At 43.4% G+C, this 17,165-nt stretch overlaps 1 protein-coding gene across 1 annotated transcript in view; it reads left to right on the forward strand.

The window, feature by feature from the left end:
• SH3KBP1 (SH3 domain containing kinase binding protein 1) overlaps positions 1-17,165 on the forward strand; it is a 547,421-nt gene that overhangs the window by 303,378 nt on the left and 226,878 nt on the right. Inside the window, exons 5-6 of the mRNA XM_075335430.1 lie at positions 8,078-8,204; positions 10,220-10,413. Coding sequence (XP_075191545.1) covers positions 8,078-8,204; positions 10,220-10,413 — 321 coding nt within the window. The remainder of the gene's footprint in view (positions 1-8,077; positions 8,205-10,219; positions 10,414-17,165) is intronic.

A 17,165-nucleotide genomic window follows, 5' to 3' on the forward strand; every position in this document is an offset into this window, starting at 1 on the left:
GGAGACTGCATGCCGTTTTTTTTTAAACTATTTATTTAAATAATTACAAAATAAGCCGAATAGGATCCCTCTTATTTTGATTCACAGCCATGATAAGCACACAGTTGAGGGCTGCAGCCTGTAGCCATTTGCTTTATCTGTGCTGAGTATCATAATCTATGGGGACCCTACGCCATTTTTTTTAAATTTATTTAATTTTACACCAATATAGGGATGCAGACAGCATGTGTAATTCCAACCAATCTCAGCGCTGTCACACAGGGTGGTGGAGTGGTGTAACTGCAACCAATCAGACGCCGGGAATGACGGTGGGCGGGGAAGCAGTGACTATGTATGAGAGTTAATGATCGAGCCCGGAAGTAGTCTTACAACCACTGGGAAGGTCAGTAAGTATAACGGTCCTAGGTGTCCGATATGGACCCCAAACTTTATAGTTCGAGTTTGCGCATCACTTGTCATGGCTTATGTGATTCTGCATTATTACCCTTGGTAAAGACCATAAAAACTAGCATTGATTAAAAAGACCCATATCTCTGGAAGCATATATTGGATTTTAAAAACAACAACAAAAAACAGAATACACCGGGGATCCACTGGAATAAAACAGTAGCGAAATATGTGCACTTTTGACCTCATGACAGGTTCTCTATAAGGCACAGCTGTCACATTAATATTCAGCACATTTTTGGAACAGGTCCGTTGTAGTATTAGCTAAAATGGCACAAAAAATATTATGTCATTTGGCTCATAGCACTTACGGAATATAGACTTATAAGATGTATTCAAAACGAGATGACTTCTAACCAGCATCCTAGAGCACACATTATCAGTGACTGATGGTCGTATAACTGCATGTGTAATTGGTGGTGGTCAGATACTGATGAGGGGTTGGGAGGAGATGGTGGTACTTCCTTCATGGATACAGCAGATTTTGTCACATATTTACCGTATCACCCTCAAGCGCTTTCTGCTTCTGGTGTCAGACAGTGATGACGTCATTGCAATTGACAAGACAATCTACAAATGAGGCAAAATATGATAGTTGCTAATTGATAGACATGACAGTCTAAATATGTGCTAAATTTAAGTTTACACCACTTATTAGTTAGTGTACTTTATGCTAGAATTTTTTGCCACATAGTACTACATATTCAAGCACACCCCTTTTTAAAAATAACAACACTTTAAAAGGGGTTGTTCCCATGTTTGGCCCCATTAAAATAAAAAAGCTTATACTCAGGTCCGTGCCGGCGCAGTTCCAGTGTTGCCAGCGCTCGCGTTCCCTGGTGCTCACATGAAGTTGTCATGTCACCCGAGCCCCACACCTAATCAGCACCAGCTTCTCTTTCCCTGCCTTCGGATGTATGATTAATCATCAGGAAATGATATATGACATCTGATGCTGGTCGCCCTGGTAAGCTATTGCCGGAACCGCTGGTACCGCGCCAGCACGGGGACTCGAGTATGAGGTATTTTTACATTAATGGGGCCAAACATGGGGGATGAGAAGAGGTTGTCCTAGTAGTGGACAACACCTTTAATAACACAAGCAGCCTCAATTATCCGACAAACCAAAGTCTCTAAAACACATAATAAATCTGGTGCAAGATATGCAAGACGACTGGTGCCATATTTAGTCTAGTAAGTCGCATGTCTTTCACTTTACATTAATATCCCATCTACACAGTGTGCTTTGGCAGCTGTCATATTCTCGATCAGCTGTGCATGTTACACAATATTTTTATTGCATGCACAATATGCCATCAATTTTGCACATGACAGAAATACAATATTAGAGAAACCAGAGACGCAGTTTTATGGGCCTTCAATTGCAGTTTCTGCCAGTAACAGCTATGATAACTTTCATATTTCCAATTGAGCAAAAGTAATAACTCATGAATTATTTGTCATTGCCGGTGTTAAAGCTGTGACAATTTGTTGAAATGAGATCTGTGAAACATCATTAATCAGTGTCTTCGTTTTAATATCTGAAAACATATGAAGTAGCTGTAAGTCTAGGCATACGTGAACACTTATTATAGAAGAAATTAAAGGGGTGTCCCAGATTAAACAAGTTATCACCTAGGTCAGTGGATAATTGATAACTGTTGGGACCCTTGCTGCCCCTGTTCTTCACTGATTGATGAACAGGGGCTTTTACATTTTTTGAGCCAGAGCATAAGTGGGTCCAGTGTGAAAGAGAAGTCTTTCTTATTTACTTCCCATATTTTTTGCAAATCCACTTTTGGATTTGGCTGAGACCCGCAAGACACATACGTTTTTTTTGGACGTGTGCGGTACGTATTTGCACGTACCGGAGACACATGTTATTCAATGGTAGATGGCACACACACGTAAAATCATACGGAACGTGTGTCCTTGTGGTAAGTACGTGTGTGTAACGACATGTCCGTTTTTGGCCGGCAGCACGCAGGCACGGACCCGCTTTAGTCTATGGGTCCATGCCTGCATGGACCGCACACGGAGTATGTCCGTGTTCTGCACGTATCGTCCGTGTCCGTTTTTAATCATAAAATCTGAAACACTTGTTACCAATCTATCAGGTCAATTGATGGCAAACAACAATACCAGGATCTCATGATGAATGATTAACAACGTTAATTGGGTAAGAATGCGGGCCTTTAAAAACGGACAGCACACGTACGTATTTTATGTCAATACAGGCATTCCACACGCACACACGGCTCGCATACGCCATCACACGGATGCCATATGTACCGGAGAAACGCCCCTTAAAAACGGAACACAGACCCGAAAAACGGACCATGAGACACGTACGTTTTCTTTGCGGAAGTGTGTTTTAGGCCTGAGAAAAATAACAAAAAATTTGCCCCAAAAACTGTAACCCTGATTTATCAACACTGCAGTTTTTCGATGGAGTAAGATGACCCAAATAGGAAACTCAAGTTTCTCACCCGCTGTCTTTTGGTTATAATTGATTCAGATCTTTCCTTTACTCCTTCCATCCATTCACTCCCTCACTCATGTCACCTACACTTCAACAACATCTTCAGAATTCGATCTTTTCTTACCTTTTGAAACTACAAAAATATATTGTTGTTCTTATTCATTCTCGTCTGGACTACAGGAACTCTCTACTGATCGGTTTCCCACTTCCAAAACTCTCCCCTCTCCCTTCCATCCTAAATGCAGTACTCAGGGTCATAGTTCCATCCTGCACTCACCGTTGCCTCTGCCCTACACCACATATTGCATTGATTGTTCATTTGCTAAAGAATACAACATAAACTCACACTAACTCATGAAGCTCTCTACAATTCTGCACCGACCTACATCTCTCTCATCTCTGTCTACCACCCTACCAGAGCTCTCTATTCTGTTTATGATTTAAGACTAACATCCTCCATAATCATACTTTCCCACTCCCGTTTTGTAGACTTTTCTGATGCTGCACCAGTTCTCTGGAATCAACTTCCCGGTTAATTCCCAAAATCCACAATTTCAAGTATGTCCTTAAACACATATCTTTAAATAGGCTTATCACATCACCTCACTAATCTAACTACTTTCCCTTTCTAAACTTTCATGGGCATCTGGTCCTTTTTATTAGGCTGCTTTCACACTTGCATTGTTTTGCATCCGTTACAATCAGTTGTGTGACTGATACAATGGATACATTGCATATAGTGGCACAACTGATGTTACTAATGGTGCAAAAAAAGATCCGTTGTTTTTTTTTTTTTTTACTGTTCTACTGGCGGCCAGCTTCTCTGAACGATCAGCTGATTGCCCGGCGGCCGCCTTTTGTGAACTATCAGCTGATCAGCCGGCCAATCAGCTGATCGTTCACAAAAGGCGGCCGCCGGCCGATCAGCTGATCGTTCTGGCTGCTGGAACTGAATTTACAGTGATCATGGTTTTTTACTGTGCGCATGCTCACAGTACAAAAACGATCCTTCGCACAGAAAAAACGCTATATTCTGCGTTGCTCCCGCCTTACGGTAAGTCAGTAAACAACTGATCCATCACGCGGCGGATGCAACACAGGGCCATCAGTCACAATCTATCGCTAATAGAAGCCTATGGGGAAAAAACGGATTCATGCAAAATATTTTGCAATATACCGTAATTTCACAAGGCGACGGATTGTGACTGATGCAAAACAACGCAAGTGTGAAAGCAGCCTTTTCTGTTCCTACATCCTCCATGCACTCATTATTACTTTGTATCTGTACTTATACAGACACTGGTGAAGTATCGTTTCATGAAGCTGTACTTGAATAGCAGTATTTCTTATAATGATGGCTGGACCATGCACGACAAGCACTTTTTACCTTTTCCATCTCCCTAGTTCTGTATAGATTATAAGCTTTGCGAGCACGGCCCTCACTCCTCTATTTTACACCTTTAAGGGACCAACCAATTTTTCTTTTTTTGTTTTTTTTTTCTTCATTTTTTGCTATCCTTCTCCCAAAAGCCATATTGTTTTATTTTTCGGTTTACATAATTGTATAAGGGCTTATTTTTTTGTGTGGAAGGAATTGTACTTTTAAAGGACACCCACCATTCATTTCACGATATAATGTACAGGAAAACAGGAAAAAATTCCAAGCGGGATAAAATGGTGAAGTTGCAATTACAACAATTTTTAGTTTTTTTCCTTCACACAAAAATGTGTTTAATTTGTGTGTGAAGGTACTCTTAATAAAGGACAGAGTTTATGATGTGTAACTTAAAGGAGTGATCTAAAGTTATTAAATTGCTTTAACTCATTAGGACAAGCAAATCTGTTGCATACTTGCTAATTTTCTTGCTGTCTACCTTCATTCTCCTGCAATGAGTGCATTTATCTTTCTTAGTGTACAGCTCATTTCCATGGAGCTTGTCCACTAGTGTGTTCCCAAGCTAAGAATGTGCATTATTTATATTCCAGGAAAGTTGTAAACTCATATTATCACAGCCACCTGTCTCCATCCCATTGATTTATATACAACTGGTAGCTGCTCACCTTCCTCGCCCTCCCTCTCCACTAATGACATGGTGCTATTGAGAATCTTGCAAAATCACTAGCCTGTAGTGTGGGCTTCACCGAGATCAGGTCTCCTAATCACTCTTGCTATCTAAAGGTTGTTCAGATATCGTGCTATCGTTATATGTAAATAAAGTGTTAGCAGTGAAGACTCCAGAACAAACCACTGATAGATACCCTGGATCGGCAGGTCTAACTGGGTTAATAAAAACCCGGTTCTGGCCCGGAATTGATCCAGTGTATCTGGCTGGCACTTAAAAATGGTGGTGGAAATGATAGGGGGATTGGAGAAGGCGCACTTTATTTACCAATTCACCGGCGTGGCTGTACTTTTCCGCAGCTCCTCTATTTCCCCGCTCATTGCATATTCACTGTTTTTGCCTGTGATTGGTTGCAGTCAGACACGCCCCCAGCATCTGATTGCAACCAATCACAGACCTGGTCTGACAGTCTAGTGTAGAGACAGGGAATGAGCCACGTGTCCAGCAGTGATCTCATTCAGGCTATTTACGGTCACAGGTGTTGCCAGCTGTGACCGGAAATCACCCGAGTGAAGTGACTAGTGATTACGCGGCTCATTCATTCTTTGGAGCTCACAGCGGGCAGTCCTGTTCTATGGCGCTCGCTGTGATCTTCAGATGTAGCAGAGATGAATCATCGTGGGACCTCGTGTGGATTACATCGGACCTGCAGGGGTGTGATTATAGGGTTAATAAAGTGGTAAAAGAGGGTGCTTTGATTATAGGGTTAATAAGGTGGTGAAAGAGGGTGCTTTTTGTATTTTATTTCAAATAAAGGACTTTTAGATGTTGGTGTTTATTTCTTGTCATTTATTACAGATTGGTGATGGGAGGGATCTCATAGACGCCTGCCATTACCAATCTAGGGCTTAAGGGGGCTTTACACTCTACGACATCGCTAATGCGAACTCGTTGGGGTGACGGAATATGTGACGCACATCCGGCCGCATTAGGGATGCCGTTGCGTGTGACACCGATGAGCGATTTTGCATCGTTGCAAAAACGTGCAAAATCGCTCATCGGTGACATGGGGGTCCATTATCAAATATCGTTACTGCAGCAGTAACGAGGTTGTTCCTCGTTCCTGCGGCAGCACACATCGCTCCGTGTGACACCGCAGGAACGAGGAAGCTCTCCTTACCTGCCTCCCGGCCACTATGCGGAAGGAAGGAGGTGGACGGGATGTTACGTCCCGCTCATCTCCGCCCCTCCGCTTCTATTGGGCGGCCGCTCAGTGACGTCGCTGTGATGCCGCACGGACCGCCCCCTTAGAAAGGAGGCGGTTCGCCAGTCACAGCGACGTCACCGGGCAGGTAAGTATGTGTGACGGGTCTAGGCGATGTTGTGCGGCACGGGCAGCAATTTTCCCGTGTTGCGCAACAGATGGGGGCGGGTACCCACGCTAGCGATATCGGGACCGATATTGCAGTGTGTAAAGTAGCCTTTAGTCTCAGCTATGAGCTGCGATTAACCCCTGATATTACCCCTATTGCCACCACACCAGGGCAATTCGGAAAGAGCCAGGTAAAGTGCTGGGATTGTCTCATCTAATGGTTTAGATAATCCTGGGCGGCTGCAGACTGATATTTTTAGGCTGGGTCCCTCCAGCCTGAGAATACCAGTCCCCAGCTGTGGACTTTATCATGGCTGGGTATCAAAATTGGGGGAGTCCAGAGGCTGTTTGCTTGTTTTTTTAATTATTTATTTAAATAATTAAAAACCAGCATGGGGTCCCTCTTATTTTGATACACAGCCAAGATAAGCACGCAGCTGGGGCTGCAGTCTGTAGCATTGGCTTTATCTATGTTGGGTATCATAATATGGGGGGAACCTATGTAATTTCTTTTAATTTATTTATTTTTTACTGTACGATAGACCCGCAGACCAGGTTTGTGATTGGTTGCAGTCAGACGCTGTCACACACGCTGGAGGTGCGTCTAACTGCAACCAATCACAGACTCCAGTGGGGGGGGAAGCAGTGAATATGAATGAGGGTAATGAGCATCACCGGAAGTAGAGGTGCCGCGAGAGCAGGTATGGCTGAGCCTAGAATGTATGGGCTCCTTCCAGGTTAGTGAGCATGTCAAGCTGGGTTAGTGGGAGTGACCAGATAGGTTAGTGAGCTTGGTGATGTTTTCTCCCTTCCATTACAATCACGCTTTGACCCACCCCTCCCCCCGCCCATGTATGATAGGGGCCTGTTGAATGATGTCATACTTGGAAGAGATGTCCTGCCACAAGATCAGGTTTTGGTCAAGAAAAAGCGCTGCAAAAACATCCTGAAGTACGTCCTTTTAGGAGAACTTGTGCTGAGGTTTTTAGTTCTACTAATACCACAGTTCTGTTTTCACCAGAACTGTCACTCAAGGAGGAGAGCCCACCCCACCAGAAACCAGGAAGTGAGGAGACTGTAAGGAGACTGCAGTGCTCTGAGCTGCTCAAGAGACAGCATGAGGATAAACATTTAATGACACATTTGTATCACTATTTGTATTGAATTTATGCTACATCATATCCATTAAATATCTATATTAGGTTTGGTATTTAATTCTTTGTCAGGGTGAGCTCAGTAGTTGTGATAACTTCTGTCTGTAACCTCTTTAGTCATTAGGAACTTCTACCACTGTCCACCTTGTTTCCACACATGAGCTCTGACTCCAGCTTAAACATTATGGCCCTGATTCAGTAAAGGAATTATGCCAGATTTAGTGAAATGCAAAAGTTGCATAGTTTTGTGCAACACAGAGTTAAGCAAAAATGTTGCAACTTTTTATGTTTTTGGCCAATTTGGAGGAGCTGAGTTGGGACAGGGCATGGAGATGCCCATTTGTCTATTTCGTGATGAGCTGGGGGGGACCTTGCATATCAGCTCATCAAGATTTAGAGGTGTATCAAGTGCATCTCACTCCAACGCTGAATAGCACCACTTAATAAATCTGGGCCTATATTTTCAGATATTGTAACTATTTGCTGTTGTTGTTATTCTTGTTATTATTATTATTATTATTAGATAAAACTAATATTGTGCTGTTTTTGCTTCATGAAGGTGGAGGAAGGCTGGTGGGAGGGAATTCTCCATGGAAAGACAGGCATGTTTCCTTCCAATTTTATTAAAGAGCTTGTTACTGAAACTGAAATTGGAGGAAATTTTGAAGAACACCAAATAAAGCAAGGTAAGAAAATTGCACATCAATAAATTATCATATTGTTAATGGATATGATTTTTGGGAAAGCTAACAGTAATTTCAAACATAATATCTCCCTTTTTTTAAAACAGCAGCAATTATGCAGCCCATGGTTTTTAATTCAGTTGTGTTTATGTTGTCTGCATCACATTCATCAGGGTTTCTCCAAAATAAAAAAAATTGTCGCCTAGAGCAAGGAATGGGTTAAATTAGAGAAAAGCAAAACGCAAGACAAGAAAAAGAAATTTATAGGCTGCTTTGCGAAAGTATTCACCCCCTTGGCTTTTTACCTATTGTAACGATCTTCATTCATGTAAATGTTCAACTGACAATCGTTTTGTAATGTTGATTTTTGGTCATTCGTAATGTCGTCATGAGATATATGAGTAACGGAAAAGTTGTACCATGAGTGGGGAGGTGGCATGGGCTCTTTTTTTGGGGGGGAAATTTGATGCGGCGTAAGAAGAGAAAGAGGACCTGTGCAGACTGTAGAAACAGAAACCACAGGCGATTTAGAAGATTGGTGCCCAATTCATCATTTGCATTTTTATCTGTCTCTTTTCTTTTTTTTTTATCTTGTAGTATGCACTGACTTTTTTTGTAGAAGTTCATCAAAGTAGCGCAGACAGTTAATGAATTTTGCGCATTATTTAATGTCTTTAACAATTTTTGCAATTTTTAAAGCAAAAAAATCGCATGTTTTACAAAATGAAGCAACAATTGCTCAAAAAATACCTGTGTGCATAAAATCACTTTTGGTGGGGGGGGCATGCAATACATTTTCAACAATTTTTTTTGAAAAGTCACAGATGATGAATCTGGCGAAAAATTTAGAAACTCTAAACTACTCCCACTGTGAGAAACTAAAAACAACACAAAACAGGCGAACGCAGACTTCAAAAAGGCGCAAAATGTCAAAAATGCATCTGAAAACAGGGGCAAATGCATTAATGAATTGGGCCCTTTACGTAATGGCACTTTCATAAACTATCTGGTACCTAGGATCAAGCTTCTTAACATTTTTACATGATTGAATTTTTTTTTCCAAACATAAAGCCTCATTTATTAAAAGTACAGTGAAGAAGCAGAATACTTCTGGGAGAGGGTGAGGGGGCTTTTTCAAACTTTTTTTTTGCACACTACATCAGATCACGCTGTTGTTACTCCCAGTGTGCGCCATTCAACCACTACAAGTGGCTCACACAGGGCCGAGCACCGAGCGTACCTGAGCACAGCGCTGCTCGCATGAGTGTTATTCGCATGCAGAGCATCCGATCCACAAACCCAAACCTTGATTTTTAAGTTTGATGTTTGGTTTGAAAACCGAACCTTAGGTTCGCTTATCTCTACTCATAACTAATGAAGGGCAAGCGAGCATCTAGGTGCTCTAATCCTTGGCCAAGTATCACCGATTCTCGGATATTTCGTCGACTTTTTTTGTACAAGTTCATCAAAGTAGCGCAGACAGTTAATGAATTTTGCGCAAGTTGAAAATTTTTTATTTCTTAATGTCTTTAACAATTTTTGCAAGTTTTAAAGCAAAAAAAAATCGCATGTTTTACAAAATGAAGCAACAATTGCTCAAAAATACCTGTGTGCATAAAATCACTTTTGGTGGGGGGGATGCAATACATTTTCCACAAATTTTGTGACGTTTTGAGCTGATGAATCAGGCGAAAAATTTGGAAACTCTAAAACTAAAAACAACACAAAACAGGCATCTTCAAAAAGGCACAAAATGTAAAAAATGTAACTGAAAACAGGAGCAAATGCATAATGAATCGGGCCCTTGGTGTATAGAGATTGTATAAGAATTTACGTAATGGCACTTTCATAAACTATCTGGTACCTAGGATCAAGCTTCTTAAAATTTTTACATATCATAATTGAATTTTTTTTTCCAAACGTAAATCCTCATTTATTAAAAGTACAGTGGAGAAGGAAAAGTTACCTCCTAAAATCGGAGCAGGTTGTCATAGCAATTATGTTTCTCTTCCTGGCAGGATTTAAAGATACTGCCGGCTCCGAGAGTGATGGGGGCGACTCCAAGTCAGAAGGGACTAATGGAACAAGCGGAGCAGAAAACCAGGCAAAAAAGATCAGGGGATTTGGCTTTGGGGATATTTTCAAAGACAAACCAATTAAACTGAGACCAAGGTCAATGGAAATAGAAAATGACATTGCTTCAGTAGAAAAGGTAAATATCCGTCTGAATGGTGTACATATTTTATTGTACCGGTGTCTGGTTTTACTAAACACAAGGAAGAGAGACTAGACTTGGGCCGCCTGGTAACAAATCACAATGGTGGCACGTATAGTCACCCAAAAGCCTTCACTGATACTTTATATTTTACACATTCCATATTGGATTATCCTACATGACTAAATTTCTCTTTCCCTCCGATATATGTGACTATAACATTTAGTTTGCTTCATTTCCTTGACTCTAGATGACCACAAAATAATGCTAATCCGATAGTGACTATTAGCAGTGGGTGACTTTACAGATGGGCAGGACTTTCGCGCTCATTTGTTGGACCTGCATGATCTGGATCTGAGGCTCATAACCAGAGATGAGCGGTTCTGTGGAGGCTCAGTTCACCGGCAGCAAAAGAACCTAACTCCACAGGCTCAAGCGTGACCCGAACCCTGGATTAAGTCACTGATTGGCAGTTTGAGTCTCCGCCCACATACAGCCAGCCATAAGCAGAATACTTCCGGGGGAGGGTGAGGGGGCTTGTTCAAACATTTTTTTGCAAACTGCATCAGATCACGCTGTTGTTACTCCCAGTGTGCGCCATTCAACCACTGCAAGTGGCTCACACAGGGCCGAGCACCAAGCGTTCCTGAGCACAGTGCTGCTTGCATGAGTGTTATTCGCATGTAGAGCATCCCATCCACAAACCCAAACCTTGATTTTTAAATCTGATGTTTGGTTTGAAAACCGAACCTCAGCGTCGCTCATTTCTAGTCATAACTAATGATGGGCAAGCGAGCATCTAGGTGCTTGAATCCTTGGCCAAGTATCACCGATTCTCGGATATTTCGTCTGTGAAACATCGAACACAAAGCGCCAGCTCGCTTCAGTGAATGATGTGAGTAGGTACACCAGTGAGAGGCACTTGCAGACTTTCAATAGCTCTCATTGGGAGTTAAAATGTTTTTGGATGTACTGGGTCTAAAAAAACAAAACCCTGCCCTCTCTTCCCCCAGAAATTCTCTGTTTATGGCTGGCTGTATGTGGTCGAAGAGCTGAACTACCTAAAGGGTGCTTTACACGCTGCGACATAGCAGCGCCCCCGTCGTTCGTGCGACATTTGGTGATCACTGCCGTAGCGAACATTATCACTGCGGCAGCATCACACGCACATACCTTTTCAGCGACGTCGCTGTGACCGCTAAACAATCCCTCCTTCAAGGGGGAGGTGCGTTCGGCGTCACTGCGGCGTCACTAAGCGGCCGCCCAATAGCAGAGAAGGGGCGGAGATGAGTGGCCGGAACATGCCACCCACCACCTTCCTTCCTCATTGTCGGTGGATGCAGGTAAGGAGATGTTCGTCGCTCCTGCGGCGTCACACATAGCGATGTGTGACGCCGCAGGAACGACAAACAACCTCGCTAATCACCAGACAACGATTTTTGGTAAATGAACGACGTGTCACAGACCAACGATTTTTGCCTTTTTTGCGATCGTTTAAGGTCGCTCATAGGTGTTACATGCTGCGATGTCGCTAACGACGCCGGATGTGCGTCACAAACACCTTGACTCCGACGATATATCGTTAGTGATGTCGCAGCGTGTAAATGGCCCTTAAGCATTGACTGTCCATTATACTTGTTACTTGAGTCCTTTCAGACCGTCCTCCCTGCTTGGCTCAAGTAACGAGCACCCGAGCATTTTCGTGCTTGCCCATCTCTAGACGTAACATTTTGCTGCAAACCTATATTTATTGCCCGTCGTCTGCATGCATGATGCCAACATGTTACATAGTGTACATCATAAGTGTCTCGGACCTAGTACGGTTCACATTCTTAGTTTCTCATCGGAGTTGCCACCTTGACTTTTTGGTTTTTTTTCTGGACAGCTTTTCAAAAAAATCACAGACAGACAATATTTTTTGCCGACACATTGCAAAAACCAAAATAAATGGTTATAGTTATAAGTGATACATGAGACGTTATCTACATTCACTGTGAACTGTAAAATGGTGATAGTCCCATTAATCTGTATATGTCTCTTCAGATTCCCAAAAATCGCGGAGGCCTTTAATATATTTTACAGACAGGGATAAAAGTGCTTTTTTTTTTTTACAGACTGTCTTAGAATTTCTGGATTGTTGGCAGCCTTGTTCCCTATATCAAGTTGTGCACATTAGTACTCTTGATAAGCAAGGAATAAAACGTGCTGCTGCGGATTACATGATATGTGTTACCAATTACATAGTGATATTTTAAAAAAAAAGTTTGTTTTGTTTTTTTGATATAGGTTTTCAATTTTCACTAAAAATTGAGGAACATGCGGTTAACCCTGTAGTTAAAAAAAAACATGAATCACTTATTGAAGCTCCTGCTACTCTAGCGCCACCTCTTGGCTGCTCCCTGCCAGTCTTCATTTAATCAGTACTTCGTATTGATGCCAAGGTAGATTGCATATACGTGAAATTACCCTATTAATTGACTGTGGCTGCCATGATGTATTTGTACAATACAGGAGTCAATACAGAAGTTGTAGGAAGAAGTGACTGTCGGGAAGTGGTCACCACGGAGGGTTTGTTAATGTGGAACAACTGACGGCTCTTACCTCTGTACATTACTTACTATATATCTTATTACAGGGTGTCCATATGGAGATTTGAAGGTAGACTTTTTCTGCCACGTGGAGCTAGAGCCAAACAATACAAAAAAAAGGATGAGGCAGTATATGGTATAAGTAGCACTATGTAGTGTCTCACGTGGGGGTAGTATCTGCAGAAGTGCTGACACTTCCTCAGGTATTGTACATCTTTCACTCACCTGTCTATGACCACTTCCAAATATTCAGTAGTGCAAGATAAATTGTGCACCAGCTATCAAACCTCGATACAGACAGGGTCGGACTGGGGCCTACCAGGGGAAATAACTCTAGGGGCCCACCACCCTATAGCTACATGCAAATATCTATTAGCTGCTATGCCTGTTATAGTGGAGCGCTGACTGTAAAGCACAGGCGGCTCCTGCACATCTCCTGTGCACACACAATAACTCTGTACAATTACAGTAGCTTGCAGTAATGCGATCTTTGGTGACAAGTTATCCACAGGTTAAGTTGGTGATAACTTATTGATCGGTGGAACCAGACCAGTGGAAACCGCACCAATCAAAGAATGAGGAATTTTTATCCCTGACAGGGCACTTATATGCCCATTATACAATGCAGCGGCAGGTGGGATGTGTGACCGCACCTCCATTCATCCTCTATGGGGTGGGATGTGTGACCGCAGCTCCATTCATCCTCTGTGGGGTGGGATGTGTGACCGCAGCTCCATTCATCCTCTGTCGGGTGGGATGTGTGACTGCAGCTCCATTCATCCTCTGTGGCGTGGGATGTGTGACCGCAGCTCCATTCATCCTCTGTGGGGTGGGATGTGTGACCGCAGCTCCATTCATCCTCTGTGGAGCAGCCAGATAATAACAAGTGCAGCGCTCACAGCCACTGAGAGAATGAATGGATCAGGGGTCGAGTCGGACATGAGCTCCAGTGTAATGGGGTATAGAAGCTGCACATTTTGCAGATCAGTGCAGGTCCCAGCAATCAGACCCCAACAGATGAATAAGTTATCACATACTTAGGCCATGTTCACACTTTCAGTATTTGGTCAGTATCTTACATCAGTATTTGTAGCCAAAATCAGGACTGGGTGAAAAATGCAGAAGCGGTGCCCGTCTTTCTATTATACTTTTCCTCTCATTCTACTGATTTTACAATTCCTCGTTTTGGCTTCAAATACTGAGGTAAAAAACTCACCAAATACTGTGTGCACGTTGCCTTAGTAAAGGAGATCACTTGTTTTCGCTGGAGAACCTCTGTAAGTACATATTTGTTGCAGTGTAATAATCATAGAACAGCGAGGGGTTAAACATTCAAATATTTAAACTATTGGAAATAAAGATTCTTCCCCATATTGATAGAGAGAAAAAGTGACCTCCAGACAGAACGCAATCCACTATACCAAGACCACCACATAGAAGGGGGAAATACCGCCACACCGTGACCAGACAACATATTACCACCACATAGTGACCGAATACAATCACATACAAGAGAGTAATACCGCCACACCATGACCAGATAACATATTACCAATACATAGTGATCAAACACAACCACAAGAGAGTAATACCGCCACACCACAATTAGACCACATAGTAACCAAATATTACCACATACAAGGGAGAAATACCACGACACTATGACCAGACTACCAAATAATACTACATACAAGAGACAAATACCGCCAAACGATGAAAAGAGCACATATTACTACTACACAATGACGAATATTACATTAAATGATCATGAATAAAAACCACAATACTAATAACATTAATATTACCATCAGTGCCACTATACACAGGAGCTCTGTATATAGTGTCAGTGTACAGGTAATACAGTGATCACAGATGACTTTATAAACAGGAGATCTGTATATAGGTAACGGGCCCCCCATCCCTGTGCCGTGTAGCAATGGTCCCCCCATCCATGTGCAGTGTAGAAATGGTCACCCCCATCCTTGTGCAGTGTAGCAATGGTCCCCCCCATCCTTGTGCAGTGTATGAATGGGCCCCCCATCCTTGTGCAATGTATGAATGGGCCCCCCATCCTTTAGTAAAATCCTCATTCCTGTCCCCTTCCTGAGCCCTATTATGCTGTTGTTCACACACACACACACACACACACATTAGGCTAAGTTCACACACTGCGTTTTTTTGACGCTGCGTTTTTGTGCGTTTTTTTGCGGCAAAAAACGCAAAAAAAACTGCAAAGAACGCATGCGTTTTTGCTCATTGCGTTTTTTTTATCAGTGAACATTGCCATTAAAGATTGTTGGAAAAAAAAAAAAAAAAGGAAAAAAGGTCTGATGTGTATGCAGGAGAACAGACAGCTGCAAAACTACAAGGCTCAGCATGCTCCATTCACTAGTGTATGCAGGAGAGCAGACAGCAGCTGCAGAACTACAAGTCTCAGCATGCTGCATCCAGGACTGTATGCAGGAGTTTTTTGCCCCCCCAAAAAATGACGTGGGCTTCGCCATATTTTTTTATGCTAGCCAGGTACAGCAGGCAGCTACGGGCTGCCCCCAACCTCCAGCTGCCTATTTGTACCCGGCTGGGAACCAAAAATTTAGGGAAGACCTTTTTTTTTATTTCATGAATTTCATGAAATAATTAAAAAAAAAAATTACGTGGGCTTCGCCCAATTTTTGAGTCCAGCCAGGTACAACTAGGCAGATGGGGATTGGAATCCGCAGTACAGAGTGCCCAAGCTTTCTGGGCACCCCCGCTGTGAATTGCAGTCCACAGCCGCCCCAGAAAATGGCGCTTTCATAGAAGCGCCATCTTCTGGCGCTGTATCCAACTCTTCCAGCTGCCCTGGGGACGGGTGGCTCGCTGGGCAATAATGGGGTAAGGGCTAGGTGTATATTATCAGCTGGCCCTAAGCCCGAAATTCATGGTGTCACGCCAATATTAGACATGGCCACCATGAATTTCTAGTAAAGATAAAAAAATAAACAAAAAAAACCACCACACAGAATTTTTTTTTATTAGAAATAAAACACAACACAATTAGTGTTTATTGAAATAAAGAACCCCCCTCCGCAGTAATCCTGGGTCAAGGGTCCCGCGCCGTCCAATCCGGATCCAATATCATCTGATCGGTTTGCTGGAAAACAAAGCGATCAGATGCTGTGTCAGGTTCAAGGGGCTGAAGCACATCACACAGCAGCTGATTGTATAAAAGCCGGTTATACAATCAGTTGATGCATCAGTGCAAGAAAAAAAACCTACACACGTCCGATCGCTGCAGGAGCTGCAGGTAATCATCTGAAGTCTCCTGACGGCATCAGCTGATCGTTTAAGCCAGCCGGCGTCACCGCGAGACTTACGATCAGCTGATGCGTCAAGAGACTTCATCAGCTGATTACCGCAGCTCCTGCAGGCATCGGACTTGCCCGGGAGCACACAGCCGGAGCTGTGTCCTGCGGTCTGGGAAGCAGCTGGAGGCAGCGCGGGAACGAAAAGAACAGGTGAGAAGATATACATTTTTTTTTCTTCGGCTCCTGAGCGCTTACCTGCGGTTCTGCGCGTCCTCTCCTCTGCTGCTCCGGCGGCAGTGTGATGTCGGCCGCTGTGTCGTTGCTGGGCTGAGCAGCTCCTCCGCCTCAGTCCTGTCACCGACCGCACTGTTCACATGTACGCGCGTCTGAAATATGCGCGTACATTTGAATAGCAGCACGGTCTCCAGGACAGGTCTGGGACTTCCGCAGTGCAGGACGTACGGTGATATCACATGACTGTGATGTCACCGCAGGTCCTTCTGCAGCCGCACAAACTGCAGTGATAACACAGAACTTCTGCTATCGCTGCAGTTTGTGATGGAAAGGCTGGGGGCCCTCAGAGTGTGGGAGTAGGGGCCCATCAAAGCGTGGGGGCCCTGCCCACTCTGCCCGCACATAACGCCGGCCCTGAAAAACCGGCGGCACCACGGCGCTATACACTGCCCCGCACTATGTAAAGCACAGAGGCCCACTGAGGGCCCGGGGCCTACCGGGGGATTCCCCGGTACCCCGGCGGGCCAGACCGAGCCTGGATACAGACATCAAATGACACTGCAACCTAAAAACTCCGCCAGGCTATTGTGATATAACAGGGTAGGATGTACTCAAAATTGTGGGATAAGACCAAAGGAGA

This window comes from Anomaloglossus baeobatrachus, chromosome 2, assembly GCF_048569485.1.
Source record: "Anomaloglossus baeobatrachus isolate aAnoBae1 chromosome 2, aAnoBae1.hap1, whole genome shotgun sequence".
Lineage (NCBI taxonomy): Eukaryota > Metazoa > Chordata > Amphibia > Anura > Aromobatidae > Anomaloglossus > Anomaloglossus baeobatrachus.